Below are 15,910 nucleotides of genomic sequence, written 5' to 3'. Positions count from 1 at the left end.
GGGTAGGGGGTACATGTTGAATCCCAGTGGCCAGTGGCAGGTTTGGCATTGTTACAGCATAGTTAAGCTCTGCTGAGGTGAAATATTGCAAGTTTGAAAATAATAATAATTCAGATTATAAGAAGTTAAGTGCCCAAGTGTGCTCTGCTTTGTTTGTACACATGATACATGAAATGTACATTATTTGACACCAAATTTGTCTTCAGTTACTGGTAGAGTAATTTGTATTAGGAACCCTGAAGTAGCTTGGGGACTACTTTGATTAAACCTGAAGACTTAAAAAAATTTGAGAACAAAAAACCAAAAGAGAGCCAAAAAAACCTCCACCACCAAAAATAAATAAAAAAAAGGGAGGGGGGACTTTAAAAAGAATAATAAAAAAGAAGCTCTAAATGGCTCTGAGTTATATCTGCGGCCTTCTCAATGTTCTTCGATGTTTGCAGCATGTTCAGATAGGTTGATGTTTATAAATGATTCTTCAGAGAAGTATGTGCTTGTTTCTGGTCTGTTTTGACAAACCATGATGAGACGGAAGAGACAGAACATGCTTGCATCTGAACTTAATGCCAACTGGAGCACAGGCTGTTGACTCTTTCCCACAAAGTTATGTATTGTCTTGGGTAAATATATTTCTTATAATATGATGTAACCAGAAGCATCTCCTGAATATTCTCCTCTTCCAAGGACTTTATTGAAGATCATCTTGATGTATGCTCTCTGAGGAAAACATTGTTCAAAGTTGTACTCCTAGCAGAGTTTTGAACTTTAATAATAATTTTGTTGTTTGGTGATGTCTTCTCCAAGTCTAAATTAAATCAGATGTATTCCCAAGGAGATAATTTGCTTGAATTATTTTCCTTTTGAATAGGAAATAAAAACATTTATGATCAACTCTTAAATGTCCCATTTCCCCTCTGGCTTTATGGTGAATATGAACGTGAATAAGAATACTAGTCATTCCTCAATAATAATTGAAATAAATTCCCATGCCCCCCTCCTCTGTTGCTGAACACTTCCAACCTTGGACTGTTTTTTTCTCAGAATGTTTTATAACTATTGTTCTCTTGGTTTGTCTGCTTTTGTTGCTGAAAGTTAGAAAACGCAGGATTTAGAACTTTTTTGTGTCTATGGGTAGCTGCAAGTACATGGTGTTTGTTACAGCGTTTGTAAAGGCCCTTTTTCTTTCTCTTTCTGTGGGTAATGACACTTCTTTTACATATATTAATCCACAAAGAAAATTTTAAAATTCACTTACAAAATGAGTGCTTGCTTTTCCAAAACCCTGTGCAACAGAACAATATAGGTTAGTTGTAGGGATCATCAGGGAGAAGGGTGTTCTCCTGGCTCTGCTGGAAACTGGACTATCTTGATGTAATATCCTCATCATTCATTGCTTCATTTCTCTCTTTTCTTTGTGAAGTGGATCTCTGATTTCTTTTTCACCATTTTATGTCTTCCTTTTTGTCTTCCTTCCCCTGCTTTTTTGTCTTGGTTAATACATTAAACCATGAGGCTATGGAATGGAAATACTACAAAGTTTGGGGATTTGGGGAGGGACCTAGGCAAGATGGGGGTAGATACCCTTTTAGGTTACAGCTGAGACAAAATGTAGTTGTCAAACCTTACCCAAATTTAGTTCAGCAACATTTTTGTGGCATAGGCAAATACTGCTTCTGTGCTAACTAGAGTTAACATAAACAACATATTTAAATGACTGATACTCTTTTCATGTTTGCCATTTCAGGTCAGTCAAGATCAAATGCTTCTTGTCTGTTTCTCTGTCCTTCCCTGCCATATTTTTTATCTCACTCTTTCTGTGTTACTCTGTGCCTCAAGTATCAAACAAATTGCTGTTCAAAACTGTATTGTTTTCTACCCATCATGTTGCTTATCCTTCTGAAAAGATCACAGCTGGGATGAGAAGTCACTGCCCCAGACTATTCACCAAGAATGAAACATTAGATGGAGTAGAATTAGGTGGCATGGGAGGGTTTTACTCAAGAAAAATATATCATTTGAGCCCTCTTTGAACTTAAGATGTCTCTATATAATGCTGCTTGAGTAAGGCTAATTTGAATAGCTATAGGTAAAGAGTGGTTTCACCTTACTCAGGGAGGTGAGCAAATTCCATTGAATAAAAATTTTCCTGTATGCTTTCTTTTGTGTGATCGCCAGCAGCCAATTTTGTAAATTTTGTACTCTTGGAATTACTCTTTCACTAGAGAAAATCCTGTTGAAGTCATAAAGGTGGTACTTCAAAGGCAAGAACAGTGCAGGCAAGTTAAAAGAAGCTGCCAGTCCAAGAGGCTGGAGAATCTGGCCCTGGTTTATGTATGACCAGTTCGGGTTTATATATAGCTTTTTTGTGTTTATTTTATTTTACTACAGGCTGTCTAAGTATTTCAGAGGCAGTTAGCTCCCACAGAATGATTATGAGTCTTTATTTGGTGTATTTTATAAAGAGTCAGACCAAGGAGCTGAAAAGTTGAATGATTTGTGCAAAATCCTTCTCTCTGAATATCTGTGTTAAAGTCTATGATGAAATCCCAGCCTGATTCATAGTCAAGCGCTCCTGTGTGTGTCCTCTCTAATCTCCCTGCTGATCTGATTTCGCCAGCTAGAAGCTTCTCTGGCTTTTCTGTATCAAGTTCCACTGGTACAACTGCCTTGGAACACATCTGGGTTCGATTCTGTTGGATTGTGCAGTGATAAGCGTTGCACGTTGATCAGAAAATATGTGGCTGGTAAACACCAGATTCCACCTTTCCTGAATGATTAGTTGGCTTTTTGAAGTTCTAATGATTTTAATTTGGCTTGGAGTCAGTGAGTAAGAGTATGCAAAGCCTTAGCCAAAGTACCTATTTATTTATTTAAATTTTATCAGCACATATTTCTTCAAAGAAGAGTACCTATCTCTTTGTCAAAGCGCTTTTTAATAAATGTATAAGTATATAAACGTATCCAAGTAAATCAGCTTAAATTTTCTCCATTGTCTCATAGATGACAGCAGTTAGTAGAAAGTGCTTTTTCTTGGTGAACAGCGGTTATAGAGTGTTCCTGACTTGTAGGAATGATATTGTCTGTTCAGTTTCATTCTTTATTTTTCTTTATTTTTCATTTCAGATTTTTTTAAAAAGTAGCACAGCTTGTTTTCCTATAGTTATTCTGTCTATTTTCATAACATAAGATTGTTTTTATTCCCCAAGAAAGGCTATGAATAGGTTAATGATTTGTTTAAAATGTTAATGGGGTTTTTCTAGATAGAAATTGCTCGCTCTATCCATTCATCTTCTGGACTTGGCTGTTTAAAACTTTTCAAGGAAGAATAACTTTTTCCTTTTTCCCAGGTTCTCTGGAGGGGAAAGATGGTGTTTGTGGTTGTTTCAGATATTTGCAAAATGAATGTTAAAATTCCAATACTGCAAATATAATTTTTTTTTAAACCCTCTACTTTTCTGTTGCAGTTCTTTACTTGTAAGAGACATGTTTAATGAAGGTGCTTTTTGTTTCCTTTCTTAAGGAATGGTTGTATAATGTAGTGCTATGCTGAAAAAGTCTTTACTTATTCAAGGCACCAGAGATGTTCTATGCTGTAGCATAGATTTAAATGTTGAATTGTATATGATAATTTATTGCATTTTTAAGGAAGCTGTCCCTAACTGTGACATACTGTAGTATAAAAAAGATTGTGATTAAAATTATGTTTGTAATTAATCATTAAATATTCAGATTAAATGGGTTAGGACTAATTACACTGAAAAATAATCATCTGTGCAAGTATACCTTTGCAGGTGAAGTACTGCAGCTATTGTATATTAAATGACTATATATTGTGCTGTGCAATATTACTAATATTTCAACATTTTTCCATGAGCACTTTCTTCAACTATAATACCAAACAGTACTGGAAATCACTTGCAAAGAAAAATCAAAGTATAGGCTGGATGCTCTAAGTTATGAGCTTTTGAAAATAGCAAATATCTTCTTGTAGGTTTCTGTGCATACAATTTATAAAATTAGATGTAATTATGCTGCTGTTGTTGGCTGAGTTATTTTCCATTCAAATGCCATGTACTTAACTGAACCAGAAGGGAAGGGGTGGGTGCCTCTCCCTGGGTATTGGGTCCCTGGTGTCAAACAAGTCAACAGTGATCTCTGCAGCACCTTATTTTCACTGTGGTGCAGACAAAGGGATCAGCTCAGTTGTGCCCCTTCACTGTGGGTTTTGTCATTAACCAGGGTCTAGGCCACTTGGAGATCTGCTGTGCCCTTGGCCATCAAAGTGCTTTGTTTCAAGGAGCCACACAGACAAAGGGCATGTTTGAAAGTTTCCTCAAAGGACATAGGATTTACCGCCAAACTTATTAGAGATTCTTCTTTCAAACAGAAGTTTACAAACTATTTTTGTTATTTTGGAAGTTGTCCTCATAATACCTTTTGTTAATTTCTTTCATGAAATGAACAGCTCTGGTTTTTTTATTAGAATTTTTTTTTCCTCACAGATATGTACACCACAATTATGGCTTGAGTTATGAGTCCTTGAAGTCCTTTTTTGGGGCAATATCTTTGTCACTAGCATGCCATGTGTATTCAGTTTTTTATTTATATAAGAATAAAAATATTTTCTGAATTACTTTGTTTTCTCACATAAATTCTTTCTCTCTTTTTTTTTTTTTAAACTTCATTACTCCTATTCATGGCCTAAAGTACTGAACTTGTAGACTAATACCCAGATCTCTTTCTTGAGTCAATACCATTAATTTATAAGCCAGTTAGGTATTTGACTGCATTGCATTTGTCAATATTGACATTTCTCTGCTATTGTGTTTCTCATTCTTTTAGGTTAGTTAGGTGTATCTGAATCTGTGGCCTAGACTTACCTGCACATTTTTGTGTCATTTGCAGGTTTGTCACTTCTCCGATACCTCCTTTTCTGATGACTAACACAATCATAGCTACCATATATGACAGAATCATGTGGTTCCTACCTGTTCAGCTTTCTACAAAGAAAAATGTACTGTGTATTTCTAATCTCAGTTTCTGTCCACCTTCTTGAAAACATTTGCCCCTTGTAGCACAGCTATTTAGTTATACCAGGTATCTTTTGGAAATCCATATAAACCATATCTCCTTTAGTTTTCTTGTGCTGCATTAAGAATTGTATCAGATTTGTGATTGCTAATGCTGTAGAGAACAAATTCTACCTGTGATCTGTGTGTCTTTTTCTGACTGTTTTAATGACTGTCTTAACTAAATTGCTGTCCTATCTCAAAATATATGTGCTAGTCTAAAAGTTCCCTGAATTAATCCCATAAGGTTTTTCAAAATGTAAGCACAATATTTGCTATCGTACAGTCTTAAATTGAGTCACTAGTGTGAGAATATTTTCTTAGAGGTTCAATCAGCTTATTCCTGGTTTTTTTCTGATATTTTTGACTGTGTATATTCTCTGTAGCTTGCTAACTTAATGCCTTTTTAATTTCTCTGCTGTTTTCTTCTTTCTCCCTTCCCCTCTTTATGGGTACCTATGCCTGTGGTGGCATCTCGTCTTTTTTATGTAGAAAGAATAGGTTCAGGGTTAAGTATCTTTCTAACACGTAGTTGGCAAAACTGATGCAAGAAATTGTTTATCTTTTCAGCAACACCCTCATTTTCTTTAATTACATCTTCACCTCCTCTAATTCACAAGACCTACTTATTCTCCCTTAACCATCTTGGTGGTTATTGCGTGGTTTTTACCCACAGCTGTTTACTTCAGAGCCCATTTTGGACTTCTTTGTTTCCTTCTTACACAATGAATCTTATAAGCTGTTTTGTTGACTGCACCCACATTGTATTTCCATATTCTGCATAACTTTACATTGGATTCCTATAGGTAGAATGGCTGTAGGGCACTCTAAAATTGTACAACAGGTCTGTAAACTGAGAAAGTGCTATACTAGTTTGAAGAGGACGTACTTCATTTTCAGGATACAAAATTCATTTTAGTACTCAATTGCATGCATTTCCCCCTTGCTTGTAGTCGCCTACATTTGATTTTTAGTCTCTAACATGTAGTTTTTAATTTTCTTATGTTAATACATTGGTTTCTGCTGATTTAACAGGTTTTAGATGCAGGAAGACTGAAAGAATATGGTGAGCCTTACATTTTGCTTCAAGAACAAGACAGCTTGTTTTATAAAATGGTGCAACAAGTGGGCAAGACTGAAGCGGCTTCTCTGTTTGAAACAGCAAAACGGGTAATTTTAAAAGAAGAGATAATTAAGTTTGTCTGTGTAGTTTGTTTATCTCAAGTTAGCATATTCAGTGTTATAGTAAGCCTTCCACTAAAGGATATGTCAATTTTGCAAGGCAAAGCCATCATTTTCAGTGGGATATACACAGACTTCCAAATTGGAAGTGCATATTTATATACCCCGAGTTGAAAGATAGTCTGGATTTCTTGCCTCCTTTTGTATGTACACAAAACAGTAAGTGTAAATAATATATGACATACCTGCGCTGGGCATTGATCCTAAAAGAACTTCCTGTAAAAAAACACATTAGGCCTTTTTTTAAGGACCCATTGTATTATAGTTGGATTTCAGTACCTATACATTATATTATATCTCTGGGGTGTAATCACATTTTTACTGTTGTGTATTCTCTTATTTTGTTCTTGTACTCTTGCTCTGTTCTGCACATAGAATGAGCAGGGCTCAATTAACAAACAGCTGTTGAATGTTTTGTTGCCTCCTTGTTCCCTACAAGGCTCTGTGCCTGATTTACTGCTTACTATTCCAATCCTACTCTGAGTACAGAATTATTAATGTAGTTGTGAGCATTCCTCTGGCAATCAAAGTGTTTAAGAGACATCAATGGATTAATTTTCATAATATGCCTCTGAGGTGAGGCTATATCATCTCCACTTTTCAGATGGAAAGCTGAAGCAGAGATAAGAAGATAAAAGAAATGACCTGTAATTGAAGAGCTCTTTGACTAGCATTGGCTTGCTTTCTTTTTTCTTGATAATTTACCACACAGGATGTCCAGAGCAAGATTTTAATTCGGTGCCAATGAAGTTTCAGCACTGCTTCAGCTGAGACTGGCAGTGCTCAGTTTGGCAGCAGCTTGCTTCATGCTCATGCAGCTGTACTTTCAGCATTCAAGTGAGGCACTGATATTAAGCATGTAGTGACCTAAGAAAGCCTTTTAGAGACAAGAGTCAAAGGTCTTCAGGTTTTATGCTTTCCTTTCCTCAAGACACTGGATGTGTGGAGCAGAGCTAAGGGATCGCAAAGTCCAGACTGTTATCTCAGGAAACAAAACACCAGTAGAGAGGGAACAACACATAAAGACAGGAAACAAAATGGCAGGTGCCTGAGTATTTGCCAGCAAGTTGGAAAAAAATGGAAGACTGTGCTGTCACGGAGACTTCATGCTCATGTCTGGATGCTATTTTACAGGACTTTTTGAAGAGATTTTTGTGTCTATTCATACTCAGAATTTTTTTTAAAGAGTTTTTCAAGTGAAGCATTGTAGCTAAGAGCATACACTATAAATTCTTGTGTGGCACAAATTGCAGAACTGAGGAAACAGCTTTGTCCGGAACAAAGCTATGTTATGAGTCCTGCTGTCCCTCTCCATTGCCGCAGTTTAGTTTCATATATTTTATTATTAGAAAGGAATGGGTTAGCTGTGTTTTTTGTGGTATGTGTATGACAATCTGGAGGTTATATAAGTGATGTTTAAAAGGATAGCTTCAAATTCATGTGACCATTGTTTGTCTGTAAAATGAAGGCCAGCTTCCTAAGGCTTGATCCTTGGAAAGGCAAGAGGTAAGGCTGTCCAGCTGTCATCTGTAGAAATTTAGCCATGTCATGCTGTCTCCTTCCTTCCCTGCAGCCCTCCCCAGTTGCACAATTGCATTCAAAGATAATTCAAAATGTATAAAAATAATTGCCTGATGTTACTTGCCCATACAGTCATCTGCAGTTACCACATCAATGTTATGTGATTTTGTACAGGAAGGGAAGAGATCCAGGAACCAGTCTCTGCTGAAATGTGGTTTGATGAAAAAGTTTGCTAACTCCCAGGCTAGAAGGCAGATACAAGCTTTAGCATCTGCCAAGAATGCAAAGCATGGTGCTTATCCGCACTCGGCCCAAAAATATGGGAACCGAGAGAATGTATCTCCAGTCAGCAGCTACCCAGAAGCAGAGTTACAGTTCTTTCTGTTTGAAGGACTTGGATAATTCAGGGTTTTTGTTATTGCTGTCCCTTGTGCTTCGTGCATACTTTCAGAGAAATTGCTTAGTCAGAAGAGCTGATTCCAATGGCTTTTCTTTTTAAACTAGTAAGTCTGTTGCATGCATTGCTGTTGGTCTCCTACATTCCTACTGTGGTTACTAAGAACTGTTTCTACGAAAAGCTTTTTTTCTGTTTTTGGAAAACAGTATGCTGCACACAAAAAGAAATGGTAATATGACATATATACATCCTTTTCAAAAGGAGTTACAGTGGGTTGCTGAGTAAAATGGTTTGGAATGTGGCTGTGCTTTGGCAATGATTATTTGATTTATTGCAATTTGGACCTGTACGAAACAAACATGTACCAAGAACTTCATTCATTAAGGTGAGACTTTCAATCCATTTTCTGGAACAGTATGGATTCTGCATATATCCTTCAAATGCAAATAAAGAGAGACTACACATCTGAAATTGGAAGACTAACCTGGACATATTTGAAGAAACATAATTTTAACAGAAAATCTTATGGGCATCTTAGCTAAGCATTGCAAGATTGAGCTGTTGCTGCAGCCTGAGGCTTCCGAATTGATCCAACATCACTGTACATTGCTATTTGTGCGTCTCTCTTGGTCACTCAATATCCCCATTTTTTGTGCAAATGTCAAAGAAAACAACACAGGCACAGCTCAAATTGGAGACCAGTGAGTATATATTAACTAGTCTGTAAGCCTGATGGCAGTTCGGTTGTGCTTGACACCATGAGACTGTGTTTTTTATCTTTGCTCAGTTTGCAAGAACCTACTAGGAGAAAGTCCTATAGGAAAGTGAGAAATAGTCTTCAAGCACTTAAAAGAGAAAAAAAATAAAAGTGCTTAATTATTCGGATAAACAGAAGTTGGTGTGTTCTCCTCACTCTAGGCAGCATTGCGAGAGGCTTTTCTGCAGGCTTTAGTGGCATCAGGATAGGGCTGGGTTTCTGTCAGTCGGGTTTTGAGCACTTTGAGGGAAAAATAAGGGTCGTTTTATTTTATTTTAAAGCTGTGACAGATGTGTAAATATTAAAATACTAGGTGTTATCTCACCTCAGTGATTACTTTTAAAAAGGTTGCAGCTCTGTTGGCAGTGGAAGAAACTTGTATAAAGACTTGAGCATTTAATATCTTGAGGAATTGGGCTCAGGGGAAGAATTGCAATGAGACAGTTGAAAAGCAGCTGCCATTTCATTACATCTCTAGTAATGTGCCAAGGTTTTCTGTTAACTTTCCATTAAAAAAAAAAAATCACATTCAAAAGCTGCACTAGAAGTATGCCAGAGTTTTATGTTTTAAACCAGGAACGGGATGGGAATCTACAACTGGGGCTGCCGTCTGCAGCATGTGTGCAGGCAGCAGCCTCATTAACTTTCCCCTGTTGCATCCGATTGTGATTGGTTACTGAGGAATGCCTCTTAACAGGACTTCCAATTCTTTTGTTGATTCAAATCAGACTTTAATATTCTTTGAAACTTGTAAAGATGCATATATCCTGTGTTAGCATGTGTGCACAAAAGATGACAGCGGTACTTACAGGAATGATTTTATAGAATGACTATTTCTTTTTTATCCTGGGTGTCTTATACTTGTGTTCATGTATATGAAAAGGATATTATTATCAAACAAACTGAACTTTGTTGACAACACTCTCAAATATAAATTGCAGAAATGTTTCATAAGCTGTAGTCAAAGCAGTTTGACTATGAAACCTAACTCATGACACGTGTCAGCTTCGGAAAGATAGTGTATTTTCTGTTTTTAAAGACTCGAACGAAACTTTTCACATTCTTTTTGGAAGAAAAAATTGCATTTGAAGTCCTTTTTCACCCAAACACATTTTTAGATAAGAGCACACAAGTCTTGACATTATTTCATTTTGTTATGCGCATCTGTCAAGGAACAGAGATATGATACAGCTGCTAAAAACAGATGATTGTGGAACAGTGAAACTTGACAGCATTTCATTTCCTTTATGTTCTGATTATACATTTATCAGGAAACCTGTATCTCTTCTAGTTGAGCTAGAAATTGGTAGAATTCAGGAACTCAAAGGCTTGGCAAAGAACTGTCCTATTATTTGGTATCATCTTACGTTTTAGAGAAGTTGCTTGGTTGAGTCATTGTTAAAGCTTTTGCTTCTTTTTTCATTATTGTGGTTCGCTATCCAGAGATCACATTTCTATAGGCCCTATAACTGCTCTGCAGCACAAATTAAACGCTGGGGTATTTCATACATATACTTCGAAGTTTCAATGGTTGTCAATCATAGTTTGTAAAATATAGGGATTACAACCTGATTTTAACATCCAAATCCATTGTGCTCATTTTATGTGTGAAAATGAGAAACCCTTGTGCAGACGCAAGATTTCACAGCTTCTTTGTCACCCTATTTTTAATTTATCTCATGTTTTGAGCTAGTAAAATGATTTTACTTATCAGTTTAATGTAAAGCAATAAAACATATCTATTTATCTGAATTAACAAAATTTGAGGGGATCTACAGGTTGTGTGGGTTTTTCCTCATGTTTTGTTATAATGGAAGATCATATAGTAATTTTACTACTTTTTCAGTGACATACAGTTACTGAAGGCCACTAACCTGAAGTTCCTTTGGGATTCCTTAAGGATATGTATTTATCTCTACTCTGTTTATCTTCACAAGTTTTGTTTGAAGCTGTAAGGTGTTTGAGGCATAATTGCTCACAGAATCTAATATTTTTTCTAGGTATACTTCAGTAAGAATTACCCAGAAGTTGTTCAGAATGGTCAGCTTGCCACAGACTCGTCCTTGGATCCTTCCTCAGGATTATGCGTAACCGAAACTGCACTGTGATTCCTAATAGCCTTAACTGTTTTCTATAGAATGTAAACCTGAGATCATCTAAACTCAGTGGCAATGTTTGCAAGTGTCAGCAGGAGAGGAAAGGGAGGGGGCGATTCTTTGCACTGGACATTCTTCTTATTTAATACTGAGAAGAAAATTTTTACTGTCCGTTTCTTTAATTTCAGTGCAATATGTTTTCCTTTCCAACTAATAATGTTTGTATTGCTAAAGAAATTAGGCAGATTCAGTTTTTGTTTGAAAGTTATGTGGTAGAGATCTCTTTTATTTAAACAGGTGCAGGACACCTAACAAGTCTAGGGTGCATATTTGAAGCCTATTAAAATATTGGAATGTGTCCTTTTTTTCTTTTAGAGATATTTTGAGAGCAAGCAAAACCAAAATTTTTTCAGTGTCACTTTTGTCATGACATCTGTGTCTAAACAGCAGATTCGGTAGTGTGCAACTTAGTTGTCTAGAGCAACTCTTTTTCTGCCTGCTATAAGTAGCTATGCAGGTTGATAGAAAAAAGACTTGAAGAAGCCAAAAATACTTTTTGTTTTTGATAGCAAAAAAAGTACTCTATACTTATTTTTTGATAAATAGTTCAAATAATGCTGTTCAAGATAAGTGTAAATACTAGTTTTATTTTGCTAAAATCCAAATACTGAAAAATCAATCTCAGTCTTCTATACTATAGAAGAAAATTACCACATTTGCACTGAAGAAATATTTAAATAATTTAACATACATTCCTCTTTTTATCCAGGTTATCAGAGAAAAAAAGGTATTAAAATAACTTGAGGAAACGTTTGAATGACATGTCATTATACCTAAATACCATGTAGTACAAAGTTATCTTCAACACAACACATTGAAATATATACATTATTTGCATTTATTGTGCCTTAATATTTGTGCCTTCAAGCCAAAGCTGTAACTGCAGGGTACACAACAAATTCATTAAACATATGTTAAAAATATGTAACCTTAGTATGTTTAAAGTTTTGCATTAGGGGTTCTGTTGAACTTAAGCTGTTTGAAGTTACCATCCTGCCAGAATAGGTAGGAAAGTACAACCTGTAGTTTTGAATGGCTGTTGCTGATGGTGAGAGGAATGCAGTGAGAGAGAGGGGTTCAATATTCAGAAGTTATGTCCTGATTCAGCAAAGCACTTTAACACAAAGGCACTTTTCCCATGTTTAAAATATAAATCAAGCAAGTGCTGTGCTGCTTCAGATTTTTTCAAGTTTAGTGAGCTACTCTTTGAGGTCCAGTAGAAAATGCATCTATTCATCTTGCTGTTTAAAGGGCACAGGAGAGACTAAAAGGCAAGAGATCTCTTCAGGACATGGTAAATACTGTGCTTTTTAAAAAATACTGAAGATGCTTGCTATTACCTTTGTAATGCCAAACAATTGTTATTTACCCAGTGTTTGCCCAGTGGTCTATAAGTAAGGCAAGCTGTTTGTCATTTCAAGCAGTTCTACCAGAAAGTAATTGAATCAAATACAAAGTTACCCTCTCCTTTTTGAGAAGTAAATTGAGGCCAAAACCTGTGCCTGAGCACAATCTCTTCATCTACAAGGACTTTTTCGTGCTCAGGAACCAGTCCCATGGTGAGAGGCAGAATCCTCGTTCCCCTGTTGCAGCATTTTCCCTGCACTGTGGTTTGCTGTCCTACTGTGAGATCCCAGGAGAGAGGGGATCCTCCCTGCAGTGCCACCAGCCAGGTAGAAGGGGGACAGGGGTGCTTTGGAGGCGGTGGAATAAACATCAGATATCTAATTTTGCTGGTAACATCCTCTCACATCATTAGACATTGTTAGGAGGAAGTTACAAAGTGAGATGCTCTTGTCCCTAGCCTTTTTTTGTCAAGTCTTAACACTTCTTTTGCAGTGTGTAGCAGCTTACACTGTAACAAATTCCACTAAGATCAGTGGAACTGAACTTCACACAGCGATGTGAAGCACGAGGCTTGTGCTACACCTGGTGATAAATATCAGACAGTCAAGGGCAGCTACCAATCCTCAAAGCCACATGGCACAGACGGGCTCATGTAAGGAGTGCTTATGGCTAACCCTTCTTAGAACACACCAGCCACATCCACTCTTCTGTACTGCTGGTCCTTGGTCTTCTCTGGGCTCATGCAGTCCACTTATGATCCTAACACACAATTATCTGTTGTGTTTCGTTGTGATTTTCTTTTCAATTAAAGTTGTCTGAATTAAAGATAGGACTGTTCTGCAGCTCAGCAGAGTGGTGTTTGCATTGCACAAGTATGTGAAGATGTAAAGTGCCTCAGTATGTGAAGTCACGTGGGATAATGCTGGGGGACTGTGTAGCATGAAGAAAGTTCAACCTCACATGGTCTTGTCTGTAATTGCCTTTTTGGCGAGGATCCATGGATCCATGTCCAGACTCTTCTCAAGCTTTGTGTTGGAGAGACCTGGTTGGAATGGTGTGAAACAGAGCTAGGGTGAGCTGACTGGTAAGGCAGTGCATAGAGTTGGGAGCTCAACCTCATTTGTTTATCTTCTTTTTTTGAGCAGTGTGGATATATTCAAAGTCTAACTGTGTTTTACAAAAGTGTATTCTTTTTATTTCTAAGTAGTTAGTTCTTACAAGAGAGTAAGTATGATGGGTAATATAGAGACTTTTAAATAAGAGAACAGTACATTCTCCTGGCCGTATGTACCTGGAGTTTATATTTTTTTATCAGAACCGAGGAGATATGCATGTGTAAACCAAGGGTATAATTACAGTTTTAGTTCATTTCAGCTCTGAAATGAATCTATGGTAAGTTGTATTTCAGAGCAGAGCTCCAAAATGCTGACTGCTGCAGACTCACTGGTATGAGACCCTGACAGATCTAGCTATCAGTCTATAAGCTAGAATTACTTTGATACTGTAGCTTTTTGAATGCGCACAAAAATTTTAGGTATCTCTGAAAATGCTAATTCTGCTTCTTCACATGTTTTGGCAGGGCACTACTAGCTGAAAGTATCAAATATCAATATAAGATGAAACAAACTTTTTACAAAATCACACTTAAAACCCATAAATTGCTGAGTAGAACAACTGATAGTCATTCATGTCTGTCACTGGCATTATATAATTTTTCTGGTTTAAAGTAACAAAACTATTTTACTCAGGAAATTGTTGTTTAGTTTCTTTTGTTGGTATTGTTGTTGATACAACTATCAACAGATGTTTTGTTCAGATGTTGATTAAGATTGACTGACCCATTTAATTTCATTTGAGTAAAAAGGTGCAATGTACCTGGATGGCAAAACTCAGATCAGAGATGAAAAAGACCTTCCTGTAGTGAAAGTCTTGGTCTGTTAAATGAATAAATTACCTTTCCAGCAAGGTGTTTTATGTTTCTTTATAAAGAAAAATCTAAATAGTTCTAAACTTCCACTTTGAAAAATATTGTGCTTTATTTGGAAATAGCAAAGCAGGTTACTGTAAGTCACATTTCTTCTGGGGATCTCGAAAAAAGAACTCAGTCTTATGAGTTTTTCAAACCTTTAAAATGTTTTTTCACCATGAGGTGCCTTACAGTATTCTAGAGTCTTGTTTCTAATAAATATAATTTTATACAGTGACACTGAAAATCATCAGTTACAGAACTGTTGTTTTTTTGGTGTAAAAGTCTAGGAACAACCTCTACGTCTGTCTCAAGAATTGGTTTTTTGGCTTTTGTTTTGGTATCTCTTTGCTCCACCCTTCTCAAAGGACCACTGGGAGCCAGCAAAACATGGTGGCATTTTCAAAGCCAACACAGTTAGCTGGGATAGGTTATTTCATGTTTTGCTTATTTTAAGGACAAAATTCTCTTTGGTGAACTGAACCATTTGCCAGATGGGCATAATCTTCTGTGATACCATTCATACTGCCCTTTGGAAGAGGGAGGACCTTCTGATCAACCTCAGTAATGCTGGTTGCAGGCTCTTTTAGCCTTGCCAAAACGTTTGAAGTAAGATTGCAAAAAGAGTCAGAAGAGGACAAAAGCAACTATATTCGAAATATCTCAGTTTAAAGGTTGCCTCTTTTTTTTTGAGGGGGAAAGAAAGAGTTGAAATTACTTCTTTCCTGTGATAGTGATGAGCATCTGACCCTTCAGCAGAAGATTATGGCTTTCTGTGTATGTTTTACATTCTGTAACAGTGCACTGCATTTTCCTCATTTTAACTCTGGTTTTGATTTGATTTGGTTCAGTTCTTGCATTTGTGTAATAATTTGATTTTGTTTTCGCTGTGGAATGATTTCTTTTGTGGACATTCACATGACAACTGCTGTCATACAATAAAAGGCATTTCTCAGAAGCGTGCAGAAGTCTGTTGTCATTGCAAATGTGTGCTTGAAGGCAGAAATGCTGGACAGAACTAAGTTGGGTCATGTCTGAAATCTCCAAACACCTCTCAGTGGTATCACTAACCCAAAGAGCTAAAAATCCTCCTCTTGGAGGTATAACACAGAATAATAGATCCAGCTTGGTTTTACCAGTCATCTCCAGTGTGAAATCTCTCAGATCACATTATCAAGCTTTTTTCTTCAATTGCTAAAAAGTATTGCAAATAGTTTTTCAAAAATTATGATGCAAACACGGTATGGTCTCTGCCTCAAGCAAACTCAATGAACTGGGCAGGTGGAAGGTTAAAGGACAAAAAAGTGAGGTGGGTTAGCAGCACATCCCTAAAATCTGATGTCATCTCTCAATCCTGTATTTCTCTCTGATGAGTTTGTTGCTTAGTTCATCAAGACAGTCTAAAACTGTCTGTTTCTGAAGATGCTGCAGAATTTCTCCCTGAGTCTACCGTCT

General features: G+C 36.7%; 1 protein-coding gene across 6 annotated transcripts in view; it reads left to right on the top strand.

Moving 5' to 3' along the window:
• ABCC4 (ATP binding cassette subfamily C member 4) overlaps positions 1–15,416 on the top strand; it is a 148,077-nt gene extending 132,661 nt beyond the window's left edge. For 5 of the 6 annotated variants that reach the window (XM_027674632.1, XM_027674633.1, XM_027674635.1 and 2 more), the window contains 2 exons: positions 6,105–6,239; positions 10,987–15,416. In XM_027674632.1, the coding sequence (XP_027530433.1) occupies positions 6,105–6,239; positions 10,987–11,094 (243 nt within the window). In that variant the 3' untranslated portion in view covers positions 11,095–15,416. Of the gene's footprint in view, positions 1–6,104; positions 6,240–10,986 lie in introns of those variants that run through there. The other variant, XM_027674638.1, reaches the window with a different exon arrangement.
• The last annotated feature ends 494 nt before the right edge of the window (positions 15,417–15,910 follow it).

This window comes from Neopelma chrysocephalum, unplaced genomic scaffold, assembly GCF_003984885.1.
Source record: "Neopelma chrysocephalum unplaced genomic scaffold, ASM398488v2 Primary Assembly neopelma1_25, whole genome shotgun sequence".
NCBI classification, from domain to species: Eukaryota; Metazoa; Chordata; class Aves; order Passeriformes; family Pipridae; genus Neopelma; species Neopelma chrysocephalum.
This window is presented reverse-complemented; position numbering and strand designations above follow the sequence as displayed.